The following is a 25,186-nucleotide window of genomic DNA, read 5'->3' as shown; positions in this document are numbered from 1 at the left end:
GCTCCCCAGGGAGGGTGGGGATGGAGAGCCTGAGGCCCGGGTGCCCGGATGCCTGGTCTGGGGTGGGACCCCCTTGGTGTTTCCGCTCTCTCAATGCCCATTCTGTGTGGGTTCCTGATTCTCTGCGGGTTCTTTCCTGCTGAGGACAATTCTCTTCCTGTCCCAGCCTGTGATTGGGGGGCTGAGCCCAGGGCTCTAGTGGTTTGGGCCCCAGCCTCATGGGTGGAATGCGCCAGCCAGCCCCCAGGCTAGACGAGGGGGCTAAGGGTCAGGGTAGGCATTTGTTGTGCCCCTTTTTGACCTTTGTAGGCCAGAGCTGGGTGAGGGGCTGGACAATGAGCCTCCTCTTCCTGAAAGAAGGAATCTTGGTGGAGACAATAAGGCCCTGTCTGCTCTGGCATGGGGGGCGGTGGCTGACTCAACTTTGCATACCCCCCACCAGGCCCTAACAAATGTCATCAAGAAATGGGGGCAATTTTCCCTTTACCGCCCTGGGCAGTCCCCACCGCACCCTTCTTTCTTTTCTCATCTGCTCTTGCCTTTTCTCTCATGACTTGACCCCACTTTGTTCTCTGCCAGCTCTGACTTTTCCTGCCCCTCAGTTCTTCCCTAGTCTGTGTTGGGTTGAAGGATGGAGGGCAAGGGCCAGGGGTGCTGCTGGTGTTTAAAGCTAGTAGTCTCTGCTGATTTGGGGGAGTTCCAAAAATAAGGGGCCTCGTAGGGTTGAGAAGAGACTTCTGAGGGGCCCTCTGCTTGGCTGGGGGGGGTGAAGGGAGTGGGATCTGGACCCCACTGAACTGACCAAGCTCCAGCTGTGGAGGAGGCTTGTGGGAGGGGGCAGGAATGGGAGGGCTCTGTCTGGCCCGCCCCTCCTCTCCTTTGCAGCCCGCGCAGCCCGCCCACCAGTCTGAGCTGCTGCTTCTGAGGCCGGTGGCCTGAAGTCTCCAGGAGAGGGGGAAAGACAGGTGGGGAGAGAACGTCAATGAGGAAAGACTGGGGGTCACTCAGAGTCTTAGAGTTGAGTGTGAGTTGGGTGTGTTGTCTGAGTGAGGGGAGTGGGTCCAGGGTGTATGTGGTGGTGTGGGTGCGTGAGGGTAGCAGGAATGTGTTTAAGGTGGGGTTTCCAGGTGTGTGGGTGTGTACAAGGTGTAAAGGGGTGTAATGGTGCATAGCTGATATTTTGAAGGTAGGAGGATTAGGATGGAAGAGGGCACGTCAGAGACAGGAGGGTCATGCGGGGAGGTGGAGGGAGTGTGTCGGGCTGTGAGCTTGTATGGTGCTGCATGGACCATGATGTGCTAAAGGAAGGGGGGTGTTAGTTAACTGTAACTGCGGATGTAGACAATCCTGGTGGCTAGTGCAAGCGTGCAAATGAATGTCCTGCCCCACTTAAAGGGCACCAGCAGACTGCTCTTGGAAGGGTTGGAACTGGAGAAGTTAACAGGAGAGGGGAAGGACCTCCATTAATCTCTTCTTGCCTGCAGCTGGCAGAGTCTGAAGTCAAGGAGAAACATGGGGTCCAGGGCTGAGCTGTGCACTGTCTTAGGCGGACTCTCATTCCTCCTGCTACTGATGACAGGCGAGGGGGCCAAGGGTGGATCCCTCAAAGAGAGGTGATAACAGAGGGGGCAGGGCCAGGGGTGAGGTCTTCATGAAACCTGCTGGGGCTGGGGTTTCACAGGTGGCAAAACAAAGTTCAGAATGGGGGGGAGGCTGTCATTTTTAGGGAGGGTGGGGCCTCAGTGGAGCCTGAAGGGAAGTGGGGCTCCTGGCTCCCCAGGGCCTGGCCCACTCAATGCCTCTCACTTTCCCCCGCATGGGTGCAGTCAGGGGGTCTGCTCCAAGCAGACGCTGGTGGTCCCACTCCGTTACAACGAGTCCTACAGCCAACCCGTATATAAGCCCTACTTGACTCTCTGCTCTGGAAGGCGTGTCTGCAGCACCTACAGGTGAGGGGTGGGGAGCCTGGGCTCTGGGGTCTCTCAAGAGGAACGAACCCCCAGAACCGGGACCAGGACCCATATGCCAATGTCCAGAGACCGGCGCTGTGTTCCAGGACCACGTACCATGTGGCTTGGCGGGAGGTAAGGAGGGAGGTGCAGCAGACCCACGCCGTGTGCTGCCAGGGCTGGAAAAAGCGGCATCCCGGGGCGCTCACCTGTGACGAAGGTGAGGCTGGGTCTTCCCAGGCCTCGGGGGAGGTGCGCCCGGCCGGGCTGGAGAGCCAGGCCTTCCGCTCGGTTCTGAACCCCGCTTCCTGCGCCCGCAGCCATCTGCGCCAAGCCCTGCCAGAACGGAGGCGTCTGCGTCCGGCCGGACCAGTGCGAGTGCGCCCCGGGCTGGGGTGGGAAGCACTGTCACGTGGGTGAGTTGCCTCGCCCTCCCTCGGGGTGACGCCAGAACTTCCCTACCCGCTGTGGTGCCCACCTCCGCCCCGCCCCCCTCAGCCCCCTCCTCTTTCCGGTAACTAGACGTGGATGAATGCAGGGCTGGCGTCACTCTCTGCTCGCACGGATGCCTCAATACAGCAGGCAGCTTCACCTGTGGCTGCCCCCAGGGCCTGGTGCTGGGCCCGGACGGGCGCACTTGCGGAGAAGGGGCCCCAGAGCCCCCAACCAGTGCCAGCATCCTCAGCGTGGCCGGTGAGTGGGTGGGTGCATGGGGCACGCGGAGGGCCGGACCAGAGGCGGGGCCAGGGCAGTGGTCACTCTCGGCTCGCTCCTTTGTCCCAGTTCGGGAGGCTGGACACGATGAGCGTGCCCTGAGGCGGGAGATTCGCGAGCTGCGAGGGCGCCTGGAGCGGCTGGAGCAGGTGAGTGGAGATGCCTGGGGCCAAGTCTGGGTGGCAGACCGCACCCCCAACACCCTGAGGTGTCTCTTCCTTTGTAGTGGGCCAGTCAGGCTGGAGCCTGGGTCCGAGCAGTGCTGCCCATGCCCCCAGAAGAGCTGCAGCCCGAACAGGTGGCAGAGCTGTGGGGCCGAGGCGACAGGATTGAGTCTCTCAGTGACCAGGTTCTGCTGCTGGAGGAGAGGCTAGGTGCCTGTGAGTCCCCATGCCCCTCTCTGTGGGGACCCCCATCTCCCAACAGCTGCCCCCAGCTCTTCCAGACACCTTTTCCCAACTCAGTTTTCTCTTGTCCAAAATCTCTTCTCCTCCACTCACTCACCCCATACCTTCCCCAGAGTCCCGCACTTTACCACCCCTTCTCCTGGTCTGTCTCCAACTTGGTGGTTCCACTTATTGGTGAGCGAGACTGTCAATCCTTCAGTGTCCAGGGCCCACTCCAGGCATCCAAGAAGTCCACAGTCAATGTGTCTGCCTGTCTCCTTGTCATTAACCAGGCTCCTGCGAGGACAACAGCCTGGGCCCAGGCCTCAATCGGCGGAGCTAAGGAGCCCCTGCAGAGCCCCTGCCCCACTAATTTGTACAGAAACTGGACCCACTAATCCTCTGGGATGGGCCGGCTGGGGAGCTGCAGATAAGGCTATCTGCCACTAAGGAGCAATGAACAATGGAAACTTTGGAAAGCTGAAGAAAGGAGGAAGGCGGGTTGTCTTGGCCTGCCCGAGTCTTCCGGCTGGGGCAGGGGCCTGGAGGAGAACTGCTTTTTTAACTCCTTAACAAACGCAGCCAGAAAGTGCCCAGATCTCTCTCAATCTTTATTCTCGGTTTCTTGCTGTTATCCAGATAATTAATAAAAATCAACCACGCAAAACTGGGTCCCACCCTCTCCTTTTGCTCCCAGCCCACCTCCGTGGTTGTGAGCACAGGTCTGGGGTGGGAGGCAGGGAGTGGCTAATGCCACAGGGAGGAAATGAAAACTGGCTCAGAGAGGGGAAGCCTCAAAAGAAAGAGAAATAAATTAAAAGCCCTCCCATCCCCTCCAGCCAGGGTTCAGTTCCTTTCCCCAACTCCCCAGGGTGAAGTGAGTGCAGCACCTGATGTCTGCCTCTTCCCCTTGTGTCTGGTTAGAATGGTACAGCAGGGCTGTAGGGGGCTTGGTGGGGCCAGGACCACTGAACAACTATACCCAGGGGATGAGGGGAAGCAGAAATGTGGCATCCAAGAGTGTGCTCAACCCTGGGCACTTGGACAAGGGCAGGGATGAGACCTCTGAGTGACAGAGTCCAGCCCCCACTGACAGGAGGCTCCACGGGAAGGAGGGAGAAGGTGCTGAGGAATGTTTCCAGGATGAGCCTGGGAGAAGTATTCCAGGCATCAGCTTCCAGCCACAGCGTGAGGAGTCATCCTCACAAATGGATGAGTCCACTGAATCCGTGGACATGGGAGTGAGAAATTGTTCCACAGAATGGATGAATCCACTGGCCAATGTGGGGTGGAGAGGTAGAGAAGACCACAAAGGAAGAGGGTCCACTGGGGACAGAATGGAGTGTTCCTACCCTTGTGTAGGCTGAACCACTGAAGATGAGGGGGAGGCAACTGTCCCACAGACAGGATGGCACGGAAGGTGGGGTTCAGAGTGGAGGCCGCACCTAGGCAAGAGTCTGTTGGGGGGCGGTGCTGGGAAGGGGGCAGGGAGCGGTTCTGTAACCACATTCACTTCAGAAGTTGAAGATTCCAAAGAAGAGAACAGGTGGGGAGAGGGGAAATGAGGAACAGGGCTTGGCCCAGCTTCGGGCCCACTGGGCTGGTAGGTGTGGAGACGGCGGTGGGGGGTGGGGGTAGATGGGAAGGGAGCTCAGAGCTGGGCCTCGCCCACCCCTCCAGGCTTCTTCAGATAGTCACCACCACCCCTGCCATCAGTGGAGATTTCCCGGAAAACGGTGAGCATGGAGTGTCGGACTGTGTCGGCCAGAGCTGGGACGTCATCTGGTGTCAGCCCTTCTGTGGGCACTGGGGGCAGCACCCGTACCTGACATCGCCCTGGGAGGGGGGTGAGCACCATCATGGCCTGTGTACCGGGACTCTGCCCACAGGTGGCGCCTGGCTTCCGAGCTCTCCTGATGCTTAGTTCCCTGCTCAACCTTTCAGTTCTCTGCCGTGGACAACTCCCCCTCAGCTTACCAGCTGCCACCTGTTCTCTGAGGCCCTCGCTCGCAAAGCCTTCCCCAGCCCCAGCCCAGGCACCTCAGCACCCTGCCGGCCCCACCGCCGAATGCTGTAACTGCGCACACAGGCTTTAACTTTCCGGCTAGACAGTAATGGCCTCTCTTGGAGGGACCAAGTGTTACCCATCTAGCAGGGTATAGGGGTGCTTAATAAATACTTATTGGCTGATGTGGGGTCACTTTAGATAATCCTGTGGACATCTCAGTGCTGACGCTGACTGAAGCTCCTGCCCCACGGGGATGTCCCTCTAGCCTCTCCCATGGCCCTTCTGGCCACCCCCGAACCCCAGGTCTGCACAGAGCCCTCACCTGAAGTGAAGCGGCGCTCCTTCTTGCAGTAGAAGTCTTGATAGGAGGACATGACTATGGGAACAATGGGAACCTGAGGGAGAGGAAAAGCGATCAGCCCACGGCTCCCTTCTGAGGTGCCCAGGACCAGCCTCTGCCGAGAGAGGAAGGGATGGTGGGGGCTTGAGGGGCAGTAGTGGACGGGAAGGAGTAATCACCTGGGCCTGCACTGCGAGGTGGAAGGCGCCACGTTTGAAGGGCAGCATGGAGCCATTGTGGTTTCTCGTGCCCTCAGGAAAAACCCAGACCCGTACCTGGGAAAAAGAGAGAGTCAAGGAAGACACACATATGGAGGGATCAGAAAATGGCTGTGATGCTGTAATGGGACTTGTGAGGCCTCGTGGCCCTGCACATCAGTTTATTTACAACTATTCTACTCCATAACCCCCATTCCCCCGGGGTGACTCACATCCTGTGTGAGCAGGGTCTGGGCGACCTCAGACATGACACTGATGGCATCCCCAGTGCGCTTCCGGTCAATGAAGATGACTCCCGCCAGCCAGCAGGCCAGCCCGGCAGAGCCGGCCCACAGTAGCTCGCGCTTGGCAATGGGCACACAGCGGCCTGGCAGTACCTCCATCATCCCTAGGGCAGAGGTGGGGGTGGGGTGAGGATACCTCACCCAGGTCATCACCCAGGGACTAGAACTAAAGGAAGAGGCAGACCTGGGGGTGAGGGGTGGGGGAAGCCCCAGAAGGTAAGAAAAGGTGACTAAAGGTGTATTATCTTGCTTATGAGGGCAGCTCTACCCCAGGCAGAGGCCTGCAGGGGGAGCAAGGGGGCAACGCCCCAGGTGAGGGAGGGGATCCCAGGGAGGGCTGCAGGAGGATGGGCGTGGCTAGGGGAGGCTGCTCACCAAGCAGGTCGAGGGAGCTCTGGTGGTTGGAGACAACAACGTAGGGCTGTGAAGGAGGGAAGTGGTGAGCCCCTCGCACCTCCACTCGGATCCCGTACAGGTATTTGATGTGGAGCAGCATCAGACGCAAGATCCTGTGGAGGTTCCACAAGGCAAGGGGTTCCCGCGGGACCTGCTGCCGTCCACCTGCAGGCCCCAGCCCCCCTCCCCGGCCCCCCCCGTCTTCCTGGGCATCTTTGCAGTCTTCTCCGCTTCCTTGTCCCTGGGCTCGCTCAGTGTCTCCTACACACTCAGTGCCCTCCCCAGCCCCTGCTTGCTTCTGACCCTAAGGTTCCCTCATCACCCAAAACCCCTTGCCCCTCACTTCATGTTCTCGACGTTGCGTCCTCGCACGGCACACACAGGGATGGCGAGCACAGCCAGGAAGAGGATCCAGCCATTGTAGAAGGCCATCTTGAAGAAGTACTTGGCACTGGGGCTGCAGAACCACAGAGTGGGCAGCAGCAGGGAGAGCAGCAGCAGTAGAGGCCACACCCCTGGCCACAGCTCCATTCTGGTCACCTGCAGGGGACGGGGCAAAGGACAGAACTAGTGGGCCTGGTTCCTGGATTGGGGACGGGGTGGGCAAGGTGCAGAAGGCAGGGTCTGGGGGGGCTCTGGGGGCCAGGGCTCCCGTTAAAACCTGTCCAGAAAGCCTCTCTGGGATGGGGGCGGTGGGGATGGGAGCTCAGGACTGCTCTCCCACCCCTCTCCCTGAAGGATCCAGATACATTCAGACATGAGACACAAGATATGGACATCCACAACTCACAGACACAAGACAACAACAGGACATTAATAATAGCTAACGCTTGTAGCTGGTAAGGATCTTATAATGGTCTATCCCTCTGCTGTCCAATATGGTAGCCACCAGCCACATATGGCAACTGAGCACGTGAAATGTGGCCTAGTCTGCATTGAGGGGTACTTAGAGATATAAAATACACATCAGATTTCAAAGACTTTGAAGGAAAAACAGAATGTAAACTATCCCATTAATAATCTTTTATATTGATTACATTGTGAAATTATAACCTTTTGGACATACTGGGTTCAATACACTAAAATTAATTTCACCCTGCTACTTTTACCTTTTTTATGTAGCTACCAGAAAATTAAAAATTACATATGTGGCTTGCATTATAGTTCTGTTGGACAGGGCTGGTCTATATACTACGTTAAGTCCTTAAATATGGAACACCCGATTTACATTTTAAAGGAGACACACCCAGAAAGGTTAAAAAACTTACCTGAGGTGATATGACTCCTAAGAGGCACTTCCTAGCTTAAAGCTAAGCAGCTTGTGCTCCTAACCACTTGGTTATGCTGCTGCCTGTATATATACACACAAATGCACACATAGCACGCAGCAGATACAGTGGAAATGACAAAACACAGACATTCTCCGGGGCTGACTGGCAAGAATAAAGGCTCTTGTCACTAACGCAAACTCAGACACACACAGCCATACAAAGACTGACCTGTTCACACACATACGCAAACTTACAATCACACCCATGACCGATAAAGGATGGTAAATTCATACCCATTAAAACCCTTCTCCACCCAGGCAGGCTCCCTGTTCCCAGATAAACCCATGGACATACCTATATCTATTAATCCTGCTTCCACAAACAGGCAAACAAATCCCACCACCCACTTCCCTCCCTCCCAGCAACACTGCAGGCAATGTGGTCAGACATGCAGTGTGTAAGGCTTCACCAAGCGAAAAAAGGAGGGCAGAGAGTAAAAGGGTCATTACACCACCTGCCCTGGGAGAGGAAAGAGTTCAGGAGGAAGAGGCTCTTCCTCCTTCCTCCACTCTGCCCCACGGTTTGGGGCAGGGTCACAATTCACACAAATGGTGTTCAGGCAAATATCTGTCACTTGTATCAAGGCCAAAGGCACGCGCTTCCAATGACAGAAGGGCTGTGCTCCAAGGTAAGTCCATTGCCAAGGGTGAAGGTAACAGGTGATAGAGGAAATGGGACTCTGCCAGCTCTAGGACAATAGGCTTTCTGAGTTGCTTCATCCTACTGCCCCCGCAAGTTGGAACAAGCGCTTCTCCCCTGGACTATTTGCAACAGGCTCCTAACTCTTCCCCTTCAATCCATCTTCCACATGGCAACCACAGATGTTTCTGTGGCACAAATTTGAGCATCTCTCTTGCCCAAAGGCCCTTCTTGACAAGTTGACTTCTGCTTACACCTTTGGCCACATCCCTACAAGAGCCTTTTCGCTCTAGTCAAACTGAGTTACTTCAGTTCCTCAGACACACCATTATCTTTCACGCTTCTGTGCCATGAACACGCTGTTCCCTTTGGCTGGAATGTTCTTCTGCCTCTTCACTTGCCTTATACAGTTCAGTGTCACTTTTTGGAGGTCTTCCTGAACCCCTCCAGGCCTGTGTTTTCATTACACTTTTACCTTGATCACTGATTCTCCAAGTGCAGAAAAATAAATCCTTGGACCTCACCCCAGATTACTGAATCAGAAATTTAGGCCGTTGGGCCCATGCATCTGTATACTATTTTAAACAAGCCATCCAGGTGAGTCTGATGTGCACATAAGTTTGAGAACCACTCATCTTGACACTAGACAGGGTGTAACCACTTGAGGTTATCTTTGTTTCCCTCCCTAACGTGTAAGCAGCTTGAGGACAGAGATTTTCTTATTCCCAATGCCCAGGACAGAAGGAAGCAGGGAAGATGCTCAATAAACATTTGCTGAACAGATTATAAGGCTGTGTACATACCCACATAGCCATAATTATTGAGACAACAGTTCTGAACACCAATCAGATAGCTACCCTCTTGAGGACTATTAACTATGAAAAGAAAAGCCACCAAGAAAGCAATGAGCACACCAGGCTAACAGTAACCTACTCTGGATAAAAATACACAATACAGGGTCACGGTGAAGGCAGAGTGACAGCAATCTAGACAAGATGGCACATACAGTCTTGCACACAAAAGAAACATACAGAAAGGGGATTAACATGCCACAGGGGAAAGATGCCGCTGTCATCAAATACATGCCAACAGTGCAAAGAGCGGGGGACAGATAATGTACATGGCAGAGCTGACGCTGTGCTATGCATTGAGCTCCATGGACACGGACTGTTCACAGGCACCGGATGTAACGTGTATGAAGAGACACAGGCCAGCGGGGTCAGCAAGGTAAGGCGTATGGGGATGGTTCTTTAGGGACATGGAGGCCCAGTTACCTTTTCCTCTAATATGTGACATTAAGTGACTCTCTCCAGAGCAGGGATGTCCGAGGATTTATAAGCACAATGGAGTGCCAAGTGAGTTAATGAGCATACAGCTCACAAAATATATTGGCAATAAAATTATGAAATAAATAGTATATGTAACCAGAAGCACACAAGCTGTAGACGTGTCACATCAGCACATTATGCGAAGGGGCACACATGTGTGCGGTGTGAATTGGGACTGGGAAAACACATGCAATAAACAGGCCAATACGATCACAACATGAGTGTGCGCTAGTAGCTAAGCCACGAGATCCCACACACGAAGACGACTGCATATGGTGGGACTATGCACATAACCTGTGAGTCCAAACAAAATAAGGTATGATCTCTACATGCTAAAGTAAACATAAGATGTGCAAGAAACATGAAACCACATAACAGATGCAACAGATGAAAACACACACATGTGAACACGTCAAGACTGGACATGAGACACGGACATAAGATATGAGAACAGGCAATTCTGATGGAAGACAACACATCATTTCTCCACAACCCATGGAGAGCACAGGGCAAACTAGCCACACACAAGCCATAAACCACATCAAAGGCACACCCACTCAATGTAGAAAACATGGTCCCTCACAAGGCATCTGTATGTCAGTAAGGGTCGAACACAGCATGGAGGCCACTGAGAAACAAGAGGTCCCGTGCCTTGAGAGAAACAGGTGTCTCAGGGCAACCCTAGGAAACAAATTCTGCTGGGGAAAGGAGGGCACTAAACTGCCTTCTGCCTGCCACTACCCCGCAAGGGTCACGTGGGGCCAAAGGGCAAGAAAAGGAACTGGGGAAGGTGTTGGGGCTTTCCTCTCCAAGATTCCCTGTCCACACCCCCATCTCAAGTTCACAAGGTCTCCACCTCTCCTCCCTCGTGTCTCTTCCATCCTTCCTCCCTCTCAGGCCCCCTCTCCTTTCCCCAGCAACCCTCTCCCAAGTCGGCCCGTATCCTTTTCCCTCCAAGCCTCTCCCCTGCCCACCCTCCCAGACCCAATCTTTCCCCATCCCCTCCTCCACATCCCTTTTAGCTCCCTCCTCCCTCCTCCTCCCATCCCTTTCCTGCCCCCACCTCAGTGGGGTGGGGGGCCTGGGGGGCTGGCCCCCTCCCCAGCCAGGCTGCGGCAGCGGTGGTGGCGGGTGGCTGTGTCTCTGCCTCAGTCGGGGTGTCGGTGCCAAGGGGGCGACAGGATTTGGGGGTGTCCTAGCCCCGGCCGATGGAGGGGAGGTGAGAGTGGGAGGCTGGGCCCATAGCGGTAGGAATGGTGGGGGGTTGTCCCCCCAGCTCCCTCCCTCCCTCCCTCCCTTCCTGCTGTCTCTCTGAGGGCTGGGGCTGCTGCTGCCGCTATCCCCCACCACCCCTCCCCACGCCTGCTAGTTTCCGGGGCTGGCCAGGAAGTAGGGGGCGGTGATGGGCGCCCTGTTTTGCCAATCGCCTCCCGGGGACCCAGGCATCTCCTCCCCACATCTTTCAGTCTCCTCTTGCTAGCTCCACCCTACGAGAGCTCAGCTGGGCTCTGTCTCGGTCTCTCTGGCCTTTTCTGGCTCCAGCTGCACCTTCTTTTCTCCAACTTCCTTTCAGCACACATGGCTTGCGTGTCCCTTGGTGCTGTATTCCTTCCTTGGCCCGTTCCTTCTCATTCTCCATCAGCTCTCCTCTTATTGTCAACTTGTTTCTTTTTTTCTCCTTAACTCCCACATCTGCTGCTTATTCCCTCCAACTCCAACCCTTTTCCATCTCCCTCTTCCTGTCCCCCCATTCAAGTACAAATATTTATCAAGCACCTACTATATGCCAAGCTCTGAGTTCTTCACCTCTCTTCTTTTTCTCTCCAGGACTCCATCTCACCCCACCTCACCCTCCAGCCCTCTTGTCTGGTTTCTGCCCTTTGTCCCTGCCACTATCTCCCAGCAGTCCAGCTCCCTCCTCCACTGACCTCCTCCCACCCCCCACCCCTTCCTGGTCTTTGGAGAGAAGGGACACTCTCAGGCCCTCTCCCTGCCCGTTTCCTTCTGTGATGTACTTTAACCTCAGTACCTTTTCTTTTCTAGTTCCTTCCTTCTTATCAGTCTCCTTACTCACCCAAGCTGAGACTACCCCTCTCCTCAACGTAGAAAAAATGTACTCTTCTTCCAGTGGAAACTGGGCATTAGGGTTGCTTTCTTGAAAAAATAAGTGAGGAAGAATGCTGATTCCTCTGGGATAAGCATGCCTCCTTAATTTTGTAGTATGTGCCTAGCTCTCTCTCCAGCCCCTGCTGCCCTCTCCCCCATACTCCCATCATCCCCTTATCAGGATCATTCCATCACTCCTCCCTTCTTGGTCTCCACTTCTGCCTCTCAATAGGGTTTTTCCCTAAACCTCTACACGCTTCCCGAACACTAACCTCCCCTGCCGTAGGCAGCTCCTAACTTCTCACCGTTCCTCACTGAGTCACGTGGGACCTTTTATCAGGATGTTGTTGAAGAACCCTCAGCTTGTGTCTGGCCTCCACCCCCGCTAGATACCTTTGCCCTGAAAGAGTTTACACGCCCTGAGGAACAAGATGTAAAGAACACTGGTAATGGGAGGACTGTTACCTAGTTCTGCTCCTTGAGCCACAGTGAGGGCCAGTGACTGTAGAAAAGGCCCAAACTCGTACGAAAGGCCCAAACTCTGAAGCAGCTTGCCCAAGTCCCAGGGGTCCAGCCCAGGAGGAAGACCCCAGTTCTGCGGGGCACAGTACAAGAAGGAAGGGGCGGGCCTAACCCCTTTCCGCCGCGGGTCGCCTAAAAGGGGGTGGATCTTGCCTCTTCACCCACTCACAAAGGGGTGGAGCTAGACCTTTTCGGCTCTTAAGGTTTAAAACGGTGTCTAGGGCAACTCTGTTCTACTCTGTGTCACATTAAAAAGGGGATGGGCCTTTACTTCATTTCTGCTCTGTAAATCACCTAAAGAGGGGCGGGCTGAGTCGTCCAGCCGAGGGAGATGTTAACACCAGCGCCGCAGATCGATGCTCGCACCATCCAAACGTCGGGCTAATCCCAGTTCTGCTCCCTTCTTCACTAAGAGGGAGGGGCGGACCCAAGTTCTGCTCTTTACGTCACCGAAGGAAGCCGGAGCCATTTTGAACCCTGCAACCCTAGCATTTGTCCTCTTTTCCAAGCTCTTCGCCGTCTTTTCCGACCTCGGCCAATCAGGGGCGAAAAAAACGGCCCAATCAGTCGAGAGAGACCGCAGTCGGAGGACCCGGATGAGGCCAAGACAAGGCTTTTGAACCCCAAATCCCGCCAATTGTAGAGCAGTCACCATGGCGACAATATAGCGGTGAAGGGGTGGGACCAGAGAAAGCTCAACTCTCATAGGATTGGCCCACCCCTTCCCTCCTCCTACTGCGCACGCGCGCTTTACCTGGCCTCCATTTTCCGTCGAGTTCTAGCCAATTAGTTGCTTTGGAGCTATACGCTCCAAAGTCCAAAGGAATCCGGACGTTCTCTGAAAGAGGAAGTAAAAGGAAGACAGGGGCTTGTAGTGGGCGAGGTCTAAGTAGCCTTGAGCCAATTGCTTCTGGCCTTTGGTTATGACTGGCAACTACTCAGACGAATAAAGCCCTCCCTGGCCGGGGCGACAGGACGTATGGAATATTTACCAATCCCATGGCATTGCAAACTGACCGTGACTGTTTTAGCCAATAGTCATCGTGCAAGGGCGGGACCGCGTAAACCTCTTTCCTCCCCCGCCCTTTGGACCAGTCCTTTCTTTCGATTCTGTATGATTGGCAGGCACTGAGACCAATAGTGATTAGAAAACCTTGAAGCCTGCCAAAAGATTGTGGGCAGGAGGCGGTTTCTCGTTTGTTGCGGCGTCTGTATGTGTGTTTCGGGGGATTAAGGGGCACGCGGGGGGCAAAACAGTACCGGCCATGGCAGCAGCGGAGGAGGAGGACGGGGGCCCCGAAGGGCCAAACCGCGAGCGGGGCGGGGCGGGCGCGACCTTCGAATGTAATATATGTCTGGAGACTGCTCGGGAAGCTGTGGTCAGTGTGTGTGGCCACCTGTACTGGTGAGAATCTGAGAGGGGTGCGAAAAGGAGTGGGGCTCAAATTTATACTGGGGAGACTGGGGCCGGGGGGGGACCATACAGTCATACAAATAATCGGAGGGCACATTCTCATAGGTGAGGCTTGAGGGGGGTTCTTACGTGTTTTGGGGTATGTGTGGGCGAGAGGGTCACGTCTGTACAGAGGAGAACTGTGGAAAGGAAAGTCATAGCAACTAGGAGCCAACCTAGTTGTGTTAAGAGGTGCGTTAAGAGGAAGTGGGGCGCAGGGGGTGGGCACTGCACATCTGTGCAGGCGAGACGCGAGCCACCTTACCCCAGGGAAGGGAGGGGTCTTAGCTGTACAGGTGGGATCGGATTAGACTCAAAGGTTAGGGGAGGCACGCATCAGTTGAGTAGGGGGACATCTAGGGAAGGTGGGATCACATGCAGGTGAGATATGGCAAGGGGTGGTATGGGAAACTTGGGGACAAGGGCACTGTGGAGGGGCAGCCCCCAAAGGTTAAGGAGTTGTGGAAACAGGGACTTTGTTGGGCATAGGAGAGAGGAAAAGGAGTAGCGGGAGAAGGTGCTGGTAAAGGGGGTTTGGTCTGGGAGTGATGGGGGCAAGGGTAGGGCTGGGGCTGAAAGAGGAGACCTGGAAATGGGTGGTTGAACAGGACTGGAAATTAAGTCGAAAAGCAGAGAAGGAAGGGGTGAGGATTTGTGTGTGTGTGTGTGTGTGTTTGCTGGGGGAGAGAAGAGAGAAGAGGGTTGAGTATGTTGAGGATGGATGTAGCTTTAGGTGTTGGAAGATCAGAGAAGCAGCAAGGCCAAGTTGGCTAGTATGGTAGGGGTTGTGGAAAATATGAAAAGAAACAGCAGGTAACACCTGGTAAGAGGGGGAAAGATGGGACCCTGAGGTGGGGTCTGTGTCTCTCTTTTGTGTAACTGGTTTGACCTTTCTCGTTCCCCTTCCAGTTGGCCCTGTCTCCATCAGGTGCGTACGCAGAGGAGATGAAGAGGGAGATGGGGAGGTCTGAGGAGCTGGAAGACCCTTCTGTGTACTGGAAACCACTACATTTTTTTCCCCCAGTGGCTGGAGGCACGGCCAGAGCGGCAAGAGTGCCCAGTGTGTAAAGCTGGGATCAGCAGAGAAAAGGTTGTCCCCCTTTACGGGCGAGGGAGCCAGAAGCCCCGGGATCCCAGGTGAGAGAGGGGAGGTGATGCTGAGGGAAGGTGGAAGGTTCTGCTTGGGGAGTGGGGTGTGGAAGAGGAGGGACTACTTCCTGCTGATAGGCCCTCTCCTCTTCCTCAGATTGAAAACCCCACCCCGCCCCCAGGGCCAGCGACCCGCTCCAGAGAGCAGAGGGGTGAGTCTTGTCTGATTGTATTCCTTCCTTGCCAGAGACTTGCTCCGTTCCCCACTGACTTTCTTCGTCTCCCTAGGGATTCCAGCCATTTGGCGATACTGGGGGCTTTCACTTCTCATTTGGTGTTGGCGCTTTTCCCTTTGGCTTTTTCACCACCGTCTTCAATACCCACGAGCCATTCCGTCGGGGTACAGGTAAGAGCCTTCCCTCAGCTCCTACCAGCGAGCCCCCTGAATCTCCTCAGCCCCGCTTCCAGCCTAGAGTGGATGTTTCTTCCACAGCTTTCCTCTCTTCCACAGGTGTGGATCTAGGACAGGGTCACCCGGCCTCCAGCTGGCAGGACTCCCTCTTCCTGTTTCTCGCCGTCTTCTTCTTTTTCTGGCTGCTCAGTATTTGAGCTGTGTCTCCTTCCTGCCCACCTCCAGCCAGAGGAAAATCAGTATTGGGGGTCCCTGCTGACCCTTCCTTACTCCCGGACCCTCCCCTGTAAGCCCTCCATTTTTGTTGGCTAAGGGCAACCCTGGCCACTTTCCAGGAGGGTGTGGGGAGGAGTGACACCTGTGCATGGAATGGGAGAACCTTTGCTCTGAACTGCTCGCTCAGTCGCATCGTAACTCCCAGCTCTGGGAGAGGAGGACGGACTGAAGACAAGGTCTGTCTCCCCTCTCCTGATCCTTTGCTTTCCCCCCCATTTCTTGATTTGATGTTGAAAGGTGGGCAAGGCTCCCTCTGACTCTCCCCCATATTCCCCTTGTTGATTTAATTTAATTTTTCTCTCTCCGGTGTCTAATGTGGGTCCTGACTCGTAAGTGCTTCCTTCCCCTCACTACCTCCTTTATTACAAATTCAATAAACAAGTTGAGATGTATTCACGGGAACTCTGCCCACCTTTGTCCATCCCTCCTTCCTTCCAAGACAGGAGCATTTCTCTCCAACTTCAGTAGATGTCGGTGTGGTGTGGTGAAGCGTGGGGGTGAGACCCTCTCCTTCAGGGCTCTCAAGGGTGCAGGGGGTGAGGGCATCACACATACACAAGAGCAAATGTGTCAGGTGTTTACTCATCACTGTTTGTGAGAGGCTCTGGTTGTGGAAGAAAGTTTGGGGAGGTGGGGTAGAGATTATACAGGGGAGAACTGGTCTGGGGCCAGAAAAGAGGGTGGGAAAAAAAAAGGGAGCTGATGGATGGGGTCTGGCTGTGGGCTTCTCAAGGCCCTCCTGCACTGCTTTCTGCTGCCTCAGGCCCCTCGGGCTGATTCAGCTCCGTGCGCTCCTCCTCTTCCTCCTCCTGGTTTTCTGGGACCTTCCTGGGGAGAAGGATTGGGGAGAATTCTGCACATGGTTCCCAGCACTCCGTCATTTCTCCCCCCACACCCCTCCTTGCTGCCTGGAAGCCCTTAGTCGGAGGTGTCTGGCTTCCTCCACTCACCTCTCCTCTCCTCTGCGTTGCCGCCTTTGCCACATGATGACCCCAATGAGCAGGGCGGCTGTCCCCAGGCCTCCCAGGATCCCCAGGGCCAGGGGTAGAGTTCCCAGCTCCGGCCCTTCCACAGAGCCTGTAGGGAGACGGGGAGAACTGAGGGCACAGCCCTCACAGTTCCTTTCTTGTTGCCCATCCCCTCAGTCATGCTGAGGTCTGTCTGCTTCTCTCTGACTTTATCCAACCCCTCACCTGCGGTTGGCCCCTCCTCGCCTGTTTCTGGAAAACAAAGTCAGAAGGGAAGGCTTCAGTTTGGGAGAAGGCTAGTGGGAGCCCCGGCGGAGCCTTTCCCTTTCTTCAGTTTAGAGGGGAGAGGGGACAGGCTGGGCTCTTCTCTTGGGTTGTGTGGGGCAGAGAAGGCCTGGGTGTGGCTGCACTGAGGGAAGCATGGGGTGGCTCTCGGGGACAGTGTTAGCATAGGGTAGGGAATTGGAACCTGCACTGTCCCTCAGCTGCCCCCAGGGTCCCTGGGATTTGGAGAGAGGTCTCCTCACCGATGATGCTGACGCTGACAGCATGGCTCTCCTGGGGCCCGTGGCTGGGATGGGTGGCCACACAACTGTAGGTTCCCTGGTCCTCAGGCCCTACCTCAGGGAGGAGCAGCACGGAGCTGGTGGGAAGGGGCAGGGGCATGCCCTGGTGGGGAAAAGTGGACAGGAGACTTTTTTTTTTTTTTTTTTTTTTTTTTTGCGGTACGCGGGCCTCTCACCGCTGCGGCCTCTCCTGTTGCGGAGCACAGGCTCCGGACGCGCAGGCTCAGCGGCCATGGCTCATGGGCCCAGCCGCTCCGCGGCACGTGGGATCTTCCCGGACCGGGGCACGAACCCGTGTCCCCTGCATCGGCAGGCAGACTCTCAACCACTGCGCCACCAGGGAAGCCCCGACAGGAGACTCTTAAAACCCCTGCCAACACATCCCATACTGCTGTCTTTGCCTCCACATTATCAGACACCCTTGTACCTCCTCGCCTGCCTCGCTCTCCATGAAGCCCCTGCCCTCCTAGTTGCCAATGACGTATCTCGCTACCTGCCAGCCCCCTCTCCAGGTCACTCACATCCTTGATCCAGTGGATTTGAGGAGGGGGCTGGGCAGGGGCTTCACAGGTCAAGGTCACGGTACCACCAGGAGCTACTGCTCCACCTTCTGGCTCCACCACCAACAGGACTTCCTCCAGTGGCACAGGCTCTGGGGGTGGGGAGGGACATGAGGTTGAGAGTTACACCTGTCTATGGTCCCAGTGGCCATGGGCTTAACCCTCTCCTTCCTGAGGGTCATACCTTCCGACAGGTGCTCACCCAAGTTGGGGCCCTCCCCAGTTCTGTGCTCACCCCAGACCCTGAGCTGGATGGGGGCCGTGTGCAGGGCTCGGCGCCGGGGAAGGCCAGGGCTGAAGCTACAGGAGAAGGTGGGGTGGGGAGCTCCTCCCCGGTCTGGGGTCACCATCAGCTCCGAACGGAGTGTGAAAAGCCCTGTCTCAGGGTGTCTCTTGGTCTCCTCCTTCACAGACACTCCTATGGTGGGGGGAGGACAAGGCAAGACATTGCAGGGTGGGTATGGGAGAGCAATCAGAAAGAAGGCAGCTAGGAGGGGAGACGCTGGGACTCACCTTTGCCATCAGGTATCAGGGTTTTCCCATCCAAGTGCCAGCTAAGAGTCCCTGCAGGGTAGCCCCCCTTGGACACACATGTTCCCACCTGGGGAAAAAGTGACCTCATCGTCTTTGAAAATGAGAGAATGCACACACACACACACAGCTACACTCCCCTCCCATTCTCAGGACCCCTTTCCGCATCTCGCCTTTTCTTCTACCTTATCGGGGACACCAGCCATGAGTTCAGAGGCAGGATCAACAATTTCTGGCTTCCCAGGAATCTCTGAAGGAGGGAAAATTCCAATCAGAGGCTGCAGCTTTGAAGATACACCCCAGCTGTGGGAATGGGGGCAGCTGAAGTCAAGTTCTCACATGCCAGGGCCTGGGAGTCAAGGGCTGGGGTAGAAGGCTTTTCCTTAGATGAGAGGTGGGCTGTGAACAAGGCCCTGGAACGCTTACGATAGACTCGGACTCGGTAGTTGGACTTGGTCTCCTTTCCATTCCGGCTCATTGCCCGGCACCGGAAACTCCCCTCATCCTGGATCCCAACAGCCGGCAGGAGGAGGGAGCCGTTGGGGAGGACACGAGCCACGCTATCCCAGGGGCCTCCCTGGGGAGATAGGACCTTCCAAGCTTCTGTCCGGCCTGTGTTCTGGGGACAGAGGAGAGGGGCCTCAACAGTGCAAGCCGTTTGGGAAAGGGCTCATGAGGTAGGGAGGTAGGGAGGTGGGGAGGAGGAGATGCGAATCGTCATTGGTCTCTCCGGAAGTGGGGAGACAGGAGCCCCACTTACCAGTTTCCATTCCAGCTGCTGGGGTGGTTTCTTGGGGGCCCCCTTACAGTTCAGCACCAGTGGCTTCCCGATCCTGGCTGTGATGTTTTGATCCCCTACTACTGCCCCTGGGAGACAGCACCACAATGGAAGGGCAGGAAGGGAGAATGGGAGCTAATAAACCTATAACAGGGCGGATGAAGGAGATTGAAAAGCAGTACCCAGGTTCCTGGAAAGTTGTGGGGAGTTTCGGGGACAGGGGCAGAGTGCTTTCTGCGGGGAGGATTGGGGGGGGGGGGGGGGGGGCAGGGCTCACCCCACAGACTGAGGACCAGCACCCAGGCTCCAGCTGCTGCCCCTGCTGCCATCCTGCTTCCTTCCCAGGCTCCTGGCTCTGTCTGCCCCTTGCTGCTGTGGCCACCACCCTAGGTGGGGCTTGTACCCTCTCCCCTGCCCCCATCTCCCCCGTCTTGTCCCGTCACAGGGAATGCTAGGAATTCATGCCTCTCTCAGACAAGAGTCCTTCAGGTACTGGGAGAAACAGCTGTCACCCCACCCCTGGGCACTGCCAGCCTCTGGGTACAGCCACATCCATGGGGGTGGGGAGTGCATCTCCTAGGGTCTCTTCATCCCCTCAGGACCCCCAACCTATTGCACCAGACCACCCAGGGCTACTGGACGACTAGGCGAGGTTGCTAGGCAACAGGGTTCAGGTCTGGCTGTTTCCCATGGAGAGGAGGCAGGGGTGAAACCTGGGGCCTGGGTGGTGAGGTCAAGGCCGGGGAACTCAGGGGAAAATCCTGTTTGGGGCTTTATGAGAGAAAAAAGGTTCTCATGTTTTTGAAAAGAATTCTCAACTAAACCCAGGGAAAAAAGAAACTTCTTTATTTAAAACTGCGTTTTTTGTTTTTTTTTTCTGTGAAACTACAAGTTTACAAGTGAGGAGAGAACTGCCCCAGACCCATGCCTCCCACCCCCACCCATCACACTCCCGACCTGCCCCCCAGTCCTGCCTAGATCTTTGACGGGAGGGGTTCCCCACTGACAGTCTTGTGAAATCCTGAGGATATCTGAGGAGTTCAGATAGTAGGGTTCAGGGCCGAGGGTGGGACAGTGGTCATTTTACCTTCCCTCATACCTGGCTTTTTGCAGCCTCCCTCCTCTCTCCCCACCCTCTCGATTTTGGACTGAGAAAAAAAAAAAAAAAGATACCTCGTTTCTGGGGAAACTGAGGGAGATACATACACAAACACCCCAACCCATATTTAACATATTTGGCAATAACCCCCCTCCCCATTCTTCCCCCTCCAATCTGCAAATAGTGGTTTAAAAGAAAGATTTTAGATGTGTCACTCACAGGGGAAGGTGACATTTGCTCAAAATTACCGAGTCTAGCCCTGCCCAAGGGTGGTGGGGAACAGGCTGGCAGAGCAAGCCCTGACTGCTTCCACACCAAATGCAGCACAAAGCTGCCTGCACGAGCAAAGAACACCTCGGTGGCCCTGGAAGCAAAGGAGAACACCTAAGTGATTTCAGGGGGCAGGCTTGGTGCCCTGCTAAACGTACTTCCTGATGAACAGGAGTGGAGGCAGGCAGGCCTCTTCACCAGTTCTATTTGTTCCCCTTTTTCTTATCATGACCCCTTTGGCTATCACCCCTAATGTGGGAAAGCAAGAAATGAAAAAAAAAAATCAGCATATTTATAAAAACATCTACTTCCCCAAACTAAATTAAAAATTAAGAACCACCACCACCACCAAAAATCCCCGAAATAAAAATTAAAAAAAATACAGATGGATCCCAGGGTTAATTTTTCTTTCCTTTAAAAAAAAGTTCAACCCCAAAGCCCAGTCAACAATTCCCTAAAGTAGCAGAAACTCCCTCCGAGGTAGATATCTGAGTCAGACACTCCCGTCCACCGAGTGATTCTATTGGTTTAAGATGAGCTGCGTATGAGGTAATAAAGCCGTCTGGGGGGGCAGGGGGGTGGGGAGGCACAGGGGGCGTGGCCCATGTCCTCTGTCCAGAAGTCATGTCCCCATTTTTGGCATCTCTGGCTGGGCAGGGCTGGCATCTCCACAGATCCCAAAGCAGCTAAGTGGGGTGAGGGAAGGAGAGTGGGGGAGCCCAGAGAGAGAGAGAGAGAGAGAGAGAGAGAGAATAGTTGTACATGCGTGTATGAGAGAGGAGGAGAGGAAAACTCTGAAAAATAGGATTCTGGGTGCGTGTGTTTCTATGTGAGAGAAAAAGGGGGAGAAAAAAAGAATGAAAAAGGGAAAAAAGGGGGAGACAGACCCCACTCTCCCCTTAAGAGGCCCCATCTTCCCTGCCATGTAGTCAGCACCCCCAGCACTGAGACAGTCTGGCCAGGGAGGGGATGACCCCCGTTTGCCCTTCTCTATCTTGTGCTTCTCCTTTGTCTGGGTTTTGTCCTCTGGATGCCTGCGTCCTCTTCAAGAGGTGCCTTGTGAGCCCCTACCCCTGTGGCCCTGAGGGGCGAGATCAGTTGGAAGTGTCAGAATGAACGCTCCCTGGTCCCTCTGTCGGGGATGTCACTGAGGACGGGGTCACAGCCTCCTGCCAGCCACCGTTTGCCTGGAAAAAGAGGCAGACAGTTGGGGTAAGGCTTTAGGAAACCCAGCACAGGGGACAGCGCTGCCAGGGAAAAGGCCCTCCCATCCTGGTGAGAGGTGGAGAGAGGGGCTTCAGGTACTCACCCTCATTTCCCGAGGGCTATACATCTGGCCTCCCCCGAGGTTATCCCCGTAGCCCCCTGGCCCCATCGAGTGTCGGAGTGATTCCACCTGCAGGCAACAAAGGAGGATAGGACACGGTGAGAAGCCTCAAAGGAAAAGAAGTCTCATATCCTAAAGTAGGGAAACTGAGTTTGGGAAAGCCCTACTCAAGGCGAGATGGACCACCTGACCTGGGAGGCAGAGTAGGAATCTCCGTTGAGCCCGGGCATCCCCAGAAACATGTCACCGGATCCTGAGAGATTGAAAGAGCCGCCAGAGCCTTGGGGGAGCAGAGGGGGAATGAGGGAAGAGTGTAACAGAGCCTGTGATGGCAGATGGGAGGCTCATCACAGCTCTGAGTTTTCAAAAAGCCCCCTGAACTAGCTCTCTGGGGGTTGGGCCACCGTACGCAAATTCTCTACCAAACAACACTGCAACACTCAGAAGGAGCAGGCTGTTCCTGGGCCTCCCCTGGCCACTTGCTGGAGGAAAGGCAGAAGCAGCTTCACTAGAGTGGCCTCTGCCCCCTGATATCCCCACCCCATCTCAGCTTGGTCCCTCTCACCCCAGAAGGCCCCCTCTCTGCTATGATCCTGCCTAGATAGGAAGTTGGAACAAAAGCAGGAAGCGCGCAGCAACAGCCAGCCAGGGTGGCAGCGGGATCCACCTGCGGAGGAAGGGGGAGTCGGGGAGCTGGTGCGGCTGTGGCCTCCCTGGGTGACTGACACAGCGGTCTTGACGGCATAGATGTTTGCCTCCTCTTGGAACTTTCCAATATTTTTCTTATAGCGAATCCGCTTGTTGCCAAACCAGTTGGAGACCTGTGGGGTGTGGGGCAGAAAGGAGGGTCAGGGGGAACCTGTCCCTCTGTAAACACCTTAGTCAACAGGATTGGAGAGCGCTGTGCCCCCAAAGCCCCTCCCCACACCTCCCCAGTACCTGAGAGACGGTGATCCCGCACTTCTTGGCGAGCTCCTCCTTTGCCTCCTCACTAGGGTATGGGTTACTCAGGTGGGAGTAGAAATACTCATTCAGGACCTCAGTGGCCTGTTTGCTGAAGTTACGGCGTTTCCGTCTACAGGGGAGAGGGGGTGGTGAGGAGGATGCTGGTGTCCCGGCAGGGCCACCACGTTGATCAACTCCAGAGAGCACCACTGTCATGGGGTATACGGTGCTGTGTTGCACAACCTGGCGGCCCAGAGGCTTGGAGAAGGACGTGCAGGGGATGGGGCCTGGCCTGGGGCCCCGGGCCGCACCTGGCATCCAGGAAGCGGGAGCGCAGGATCATGACGGCCTCGCAGGTGCTCTGCTTCAGCTGCATCTGGATGGCGCTGAACTTCCGGTGAATGATGCCCACCATGCGCTCCATCTCCTTGGGCGCCACGGGCCGCGTGCGGCTCTGCTCCCTCAGCAGGTTCATGACATGGGTCGTGAACTCGTTACACGCCTGCAGTGGGGGCCCGTGCCCTGGTGAGGAGGAGCCCCTTGGCCTTGGGATTCCCCCTAAGGGCCTCTCCCTCCACCCACTCCAGCTTCCTCTCCTCACCTGCTCATACTTCTCCAGCTCCGAGTGGTAAATGTGGCGGATCTGGGCAAGTTTGCTGCGATAGTCCGAGTGTTCGATGGAGTTGTCAGGGGACACGCCGCCTCCGGAGGCTGCGGCGGCCGCAGCTGCTGCGGCTGAGCCACCCCCTTTCTCAGGCCCGGCCACACCCTCTGCCAGAAGCATGTTGTCCAAGCGCATCAGCTGTGGGTCCACAGGCTCCTCCTCTTGGGAGCTTCGAATGCTGAGGCCTAGCATGCAGGCGAGTGCACTTAGGGACCCAGGGACCCCACACCCAGCTCTCAGCCCTCCTGGTGCCTCCTGGAGACCCAAGCCTCCAGGCCTGGGTTCCCTCCCAGGCGCCCCCTTAGCAATCTTCCTGACCCACACTTTCCTCAGGGCCCCAAGTTGTCAAACTCGTAGCCCCAGTTCTATAGTGAACAGGGTTCTGTCCCCGGAGTTGAGGAATCGGAAGGGGTGACCCACGCACCAGTTTTCTCCTTGATTTCACACAGCACGCTAAAGAGAGCAGGCTTCATCCGGTGGCAGTTTAGGGCGTGTTTCCTTGGGAGCAATGGGAGAGAAAAGTTGAGAGGCTACAGAAATGGGGGAGTGGGAAAGACAACCACAAAGCGACACACCCATGAGGCTAAGAGAGGGGAGCCTGGGAACAAGGGAGGTGGTGGTAAATCTGTGGTGGGAGAAAGCAGGGTTGGAGGCCGAATGGAGCTGGGAGGTTCTTGGGAAGAGCTCAGCTCCCAGTGTGGAGACGTGGGGAAGCTGCTTGGCTTTGGCTGGACAGAGGGAAGGTGCAGCAGGCTAAAGGCACCGTGGCCGGGTGGAGGTTGTGGGAGATGGTCTAGAAGCGTACAGAGGGGATTTGGGGAATGGCTGCAGAAATGAGAGATTGGGTAAATTTCAGCGGAGACGGGAGGCTGGGGAGAAGAGTCAGAGTTTGAGGTGCCAGAGGGGGCTAGGGGTGCTGAGCTAAAGTGGGTAGCTCAGTATAGAGGTGTGTGAAGGGTCCTGGGACCGAGCAGGCTGGGGGCTCTGATGCTCCTATTGTCAGCTGAGCAGGGGCAAAGGGTGAGTGAGGGCCCTTGGAGGCTGGGCCATGCATGGAGAGAAAGGGTCACAGCCCTGGAAAGGGGTGTGGAGGCCCCTAGGATGAGGGTGGGCTGGAGAGTTAGGGGAGAAGACAGCATAGCTGTTTCTTAGTGTGGGAGCCAGAAGAGGGCTCTGGAGGTGGAAAGATGTTCCAGGGGAGTGAGTGAGTGTGTGTGTGTGTGTGTGTGTGTGTGTGTGTGTGTGTAGGCGGGGGTCAGTGACAGACCGGGGTGGGGTGGGAGTGAGACCACCTAGCGCTCCCCTTTTTGAAGGTTTCAGGGACTGGGGGTGAAGGAAGGTTTGAGAGGGATCACTTATCTTGGGGCTCCCGGGAGTAAGGGGAGGAGAGAAGAGCTGTAGTATCCTGGGGAGGGTCCTGGAGTTGGGGGGCTCCCAGAAGATTCAGAGCTTGTGAATGGGGCTTCTGCTGGGTCTGTGTGGGGACCGGGTTGGGGGCACTCACTTGGCCTGGGCCTCGTCCAGGCTCTGGTCGGTGATGGTCATTATCTGCTGCAGAATGTCCCCGATGTCTTGCTTCCCTCGGCCTCCCGGGACCCCCCCGCTACTCCCACCGGGGTCTCCACCACCGGGAGGTTCGCCAGGGCCCCCAGGCTCCCCACCCACCAATCCAAGGCCCCCCCGGCCCCCGCCTGGAGGGGGCGGCCCCAGCAGCCGCTCGTCCATAGTTGGGGGGGGGGCCCTGAGGCCCCCTCCCTGCTCCGCCCCCCCCCCCCCCCCGCGCCTGGTTACTTCCCCCCCAAACTCGCTGGGGCCGCTGCTCCCTCCGCCCCAACCCCCGCCCGTCTCCCCCCCTTCCCGGCTCTCCCGGGGGTTCACCCCGGCCCTGAAGGGAGACCTGGGGTACCGTCTGGGCCCCCCACAGGAGACCCCGGCCCCCGGCGGCGGAGAAAATGGAGCCGGAGAGGGAGAGAGAGAGAGAGGAGAGAGAGAGAGAGAGAGAGAGAGAGAGAGAGAGAGAGAGAGAG

General features: G+C 56.0%; 5 protein-coding genes across 24 annotated transcripts; 2 read left to right on the top strand and 3 right to left on the bottom strand.

Moving 5' to 3' along the window:
• The first annotated feature begins 87 nt into the window (after positions 1-87).
• EGFL8 (EGF like domain multiple 8) lies at positions 88-3,716 on the top strand. 11 transcript variants are annotated; one of them, XM_027099408.1, is made up of 9 exons: positions 88-965; positions 1,485-1,613; positions 1,827-1,949; positions 2,057-2,169; positions 2,270-2,365; positions 2,472-2,642; positions 2,733-2,812; positions 2,890-3,043; positions 3,343-3,716. In XM_027099408.1, exons 2-9 carry the CDS (start codon positions 1,513-1,515, stop codon positions 3,390-3,392), a joined length of 888 nt encoding a protein of 295 aa, XP_026955209.1. In that variant the 5' UTR covers positions 88-965; positions 1,485-1,512; the 3' UTR covers positions 3,393-3,716. The 11 variants fall into 11 exon arrangements, with proteins under 11 accessions (XP_026955209.1, XP_026955200.1, XP_026955207.1 ...); XM_027099399.1 differs by having other exon boundaries at positions 2,057-2,365; positions 2,488-2,642; positions 2,890-3,716; XM_027099406.1 differs by lacking the exon at positions 88-965 and having other exon boundaries at positions 1,494-1,949.
• AGPAT1 (1-acylglycerol-3-phosphate O-acyltransferase 1) lies at positions 3,640-13,088 on the bottom strand. 3 transcript variants are annotated; one of them, XM_027099428.1, is made up of 7 exons: positions 12,976-13,088; positions 6,639-6,835; positions 6,275-6,408; positions 5,828-6,003; positions 5,577-5,672; positions 5,380-5,452; positions 3,640-4,885 (listed from the first exon to the last, which is right to left on the bottom strand). In XM_027099428.1, the coding sequence occupies exons 2-7, from the start codon at positions 6,824-6,826 to the stop codon at positions 4,701-4,703; spliced, it is 852 nt and encodes a 283-aa protein (XP_026955229.1). In that variant the 5' UTR covers positions 6,827-6,835; positions 12,976-13,088; the 3' UTR covers positions 3,640-4,700. The 3 variants fall into 3 exon arrangements, with proteins under 3 accessions (XP_026955229.1, XP_026955230.1, XP_026955228.1); XM_027099429.1 differs by lacking the exon at positions 12,976-13,088 and adding an exon at positions 12,165-12,293; XM_027099427.1 differs by lacking the exon at positions 12,976-13,088 and adding an exon at positions 10,657-11,366.
• A 181-nt stretch (positions 13,089-13,269) lies between these two features.
• On the top strand, positions 13,270-15,843 carry RNF5 (ring finger protein 5). 2 transcript variants are annotated; one of them, XM_027099430.1, is made up of 6 exons: positions 13,270-13,626; positions 14,584-14,602; positions 14,699-14,811; positions 14,921-14,975; positions 15,052-15,169; positions 15,275-15,843. In XM_027099430.1, the coding sequence occupies exons 1-6, from the start codon at positions 13,487-13,489 to the stop codon at positions 15,370-15,372; spliced, it is 543 nt and encodes a 180-aa protein (XP_026955231.1). In that variant the 5' UTR covers positions 13,270-13,486; the 3' UTR covers positions 15,373-15,843. The 2 variants fall into 2 exon arrangements, with proteins under 2 accessions (XP_026955231.1, XP_026955232.1); XM_027099431.1 differs by lacking the exon at positions 14,584-14,602 and having other exon boundaries at positions 13,517-13,626.
• A 169-nt stretch (positions 15,844-16,012) lies between these two features.
• Positions 16,013-19,561, bottom strand: AGER (advanced glycosylation end-product specific receptor). Of its 6 annotated transcripts, XM_027099426.1 has the most exons (11): positions 19,132-19,561; positions 18,837-18,943; positions 18,503-18,695; positions 18,262-18,326; positions 18,059-18,146; positions 17,781-17,963; positions 17,507-17,637; positions 16,947-17,088; positions 16,645-16,671; positions 16,402-16,528; positions 16,013-16,279 (listed from the first exon to the last, which is right to left on the bottom strand). In XM_027099426.1, exons 1-11 carry the CDS (start codon positions 19,181-19,183, stop codon positions 16,180-16,182), a joined length of 1,215 nt encoding a protein of 404 aa, XP_026955227.1. In that variant the 5' UTR covers positions 19,184-19,561; the 3' UTR covers positions 16,013-16,179. The 6 variants fall into 6 exon arrangements, with proteins under 6 accessions (XP_026955227.1, XP_026955223.1, XP_026955224.1 ...); XM_027099422.1 differs by having other exon boundaries at positions 16,015-16,279; positions 17,730-17,963; positions 18,837-19,561; XM_027099423.1 differs by having other exon boundaries at positions 16,015-16,279; positions 17,748-17,963; positions 18,837-19,561.
• Positions 19,562-19,677: 116 nt separating this feature from the next.
• PBX2 (PBX homeobox 2) lies at positions 19,678-25,180 on the bottom strand. 2 transcript variants are annotated; one of them, XM_027099410.1, is made up of 9 exons: positions 24,664-25,180; positions 23,584-23,657; positions 23,097-23,344; positions 22,807-22,997; positions 22,490-22,625; positions 22,218-22,371; positions 21,742-21,830; positions 21,533-21,619; positions 19,678-21,410 (listed from the first exon to the last, which is right to left on the bottom strand). In XM_027099410.1, exons 1-9 carry the CDS (start codon positions 24,882-24,884, stop codon positions 21,318-21,320), a joined length of 1,293 nt encoding a protein of 430 aa, XP_026955211.1. In that variant the 5' UTR covers positions 24,885-25,180; the 3' UTR covers positions 19,678-21,317. The 2 variants fall into 2 exon arrangements, with proteins under 2 accessions (XP_026955211.1, XP_026955212.1); XM_027099411.1 differs by lacking the exon at positions 21,742-21,830 and having other exon boundaries at positions 24,664-24,899.
• Positions 25,181-25,186: the final 6 nt, after the last annotated feature.

This window comes from Aethalodelphis obliquidens, unplaced genomic scaffold (genome assembly GCF_003676395.1).
Source record: "Aethalodelphis obliquidens isolate GAN/ISIS:26980383/991018 unplaced genomic scaffold, ASM367639v1 scaffold131, whole genome shotgun sequence".
Lineage (NCBI taxonomy): Eukaryota > Metazoa > Chordata > Mammalia > Artiodactyla > Delphinidae > Aethalodelphis > Aethalodelphis obliquidens.
Note: the sequence above shows the minus strand (reverse complement) of the source record. Positions and strands in the feature narration are given on the sequence as shown.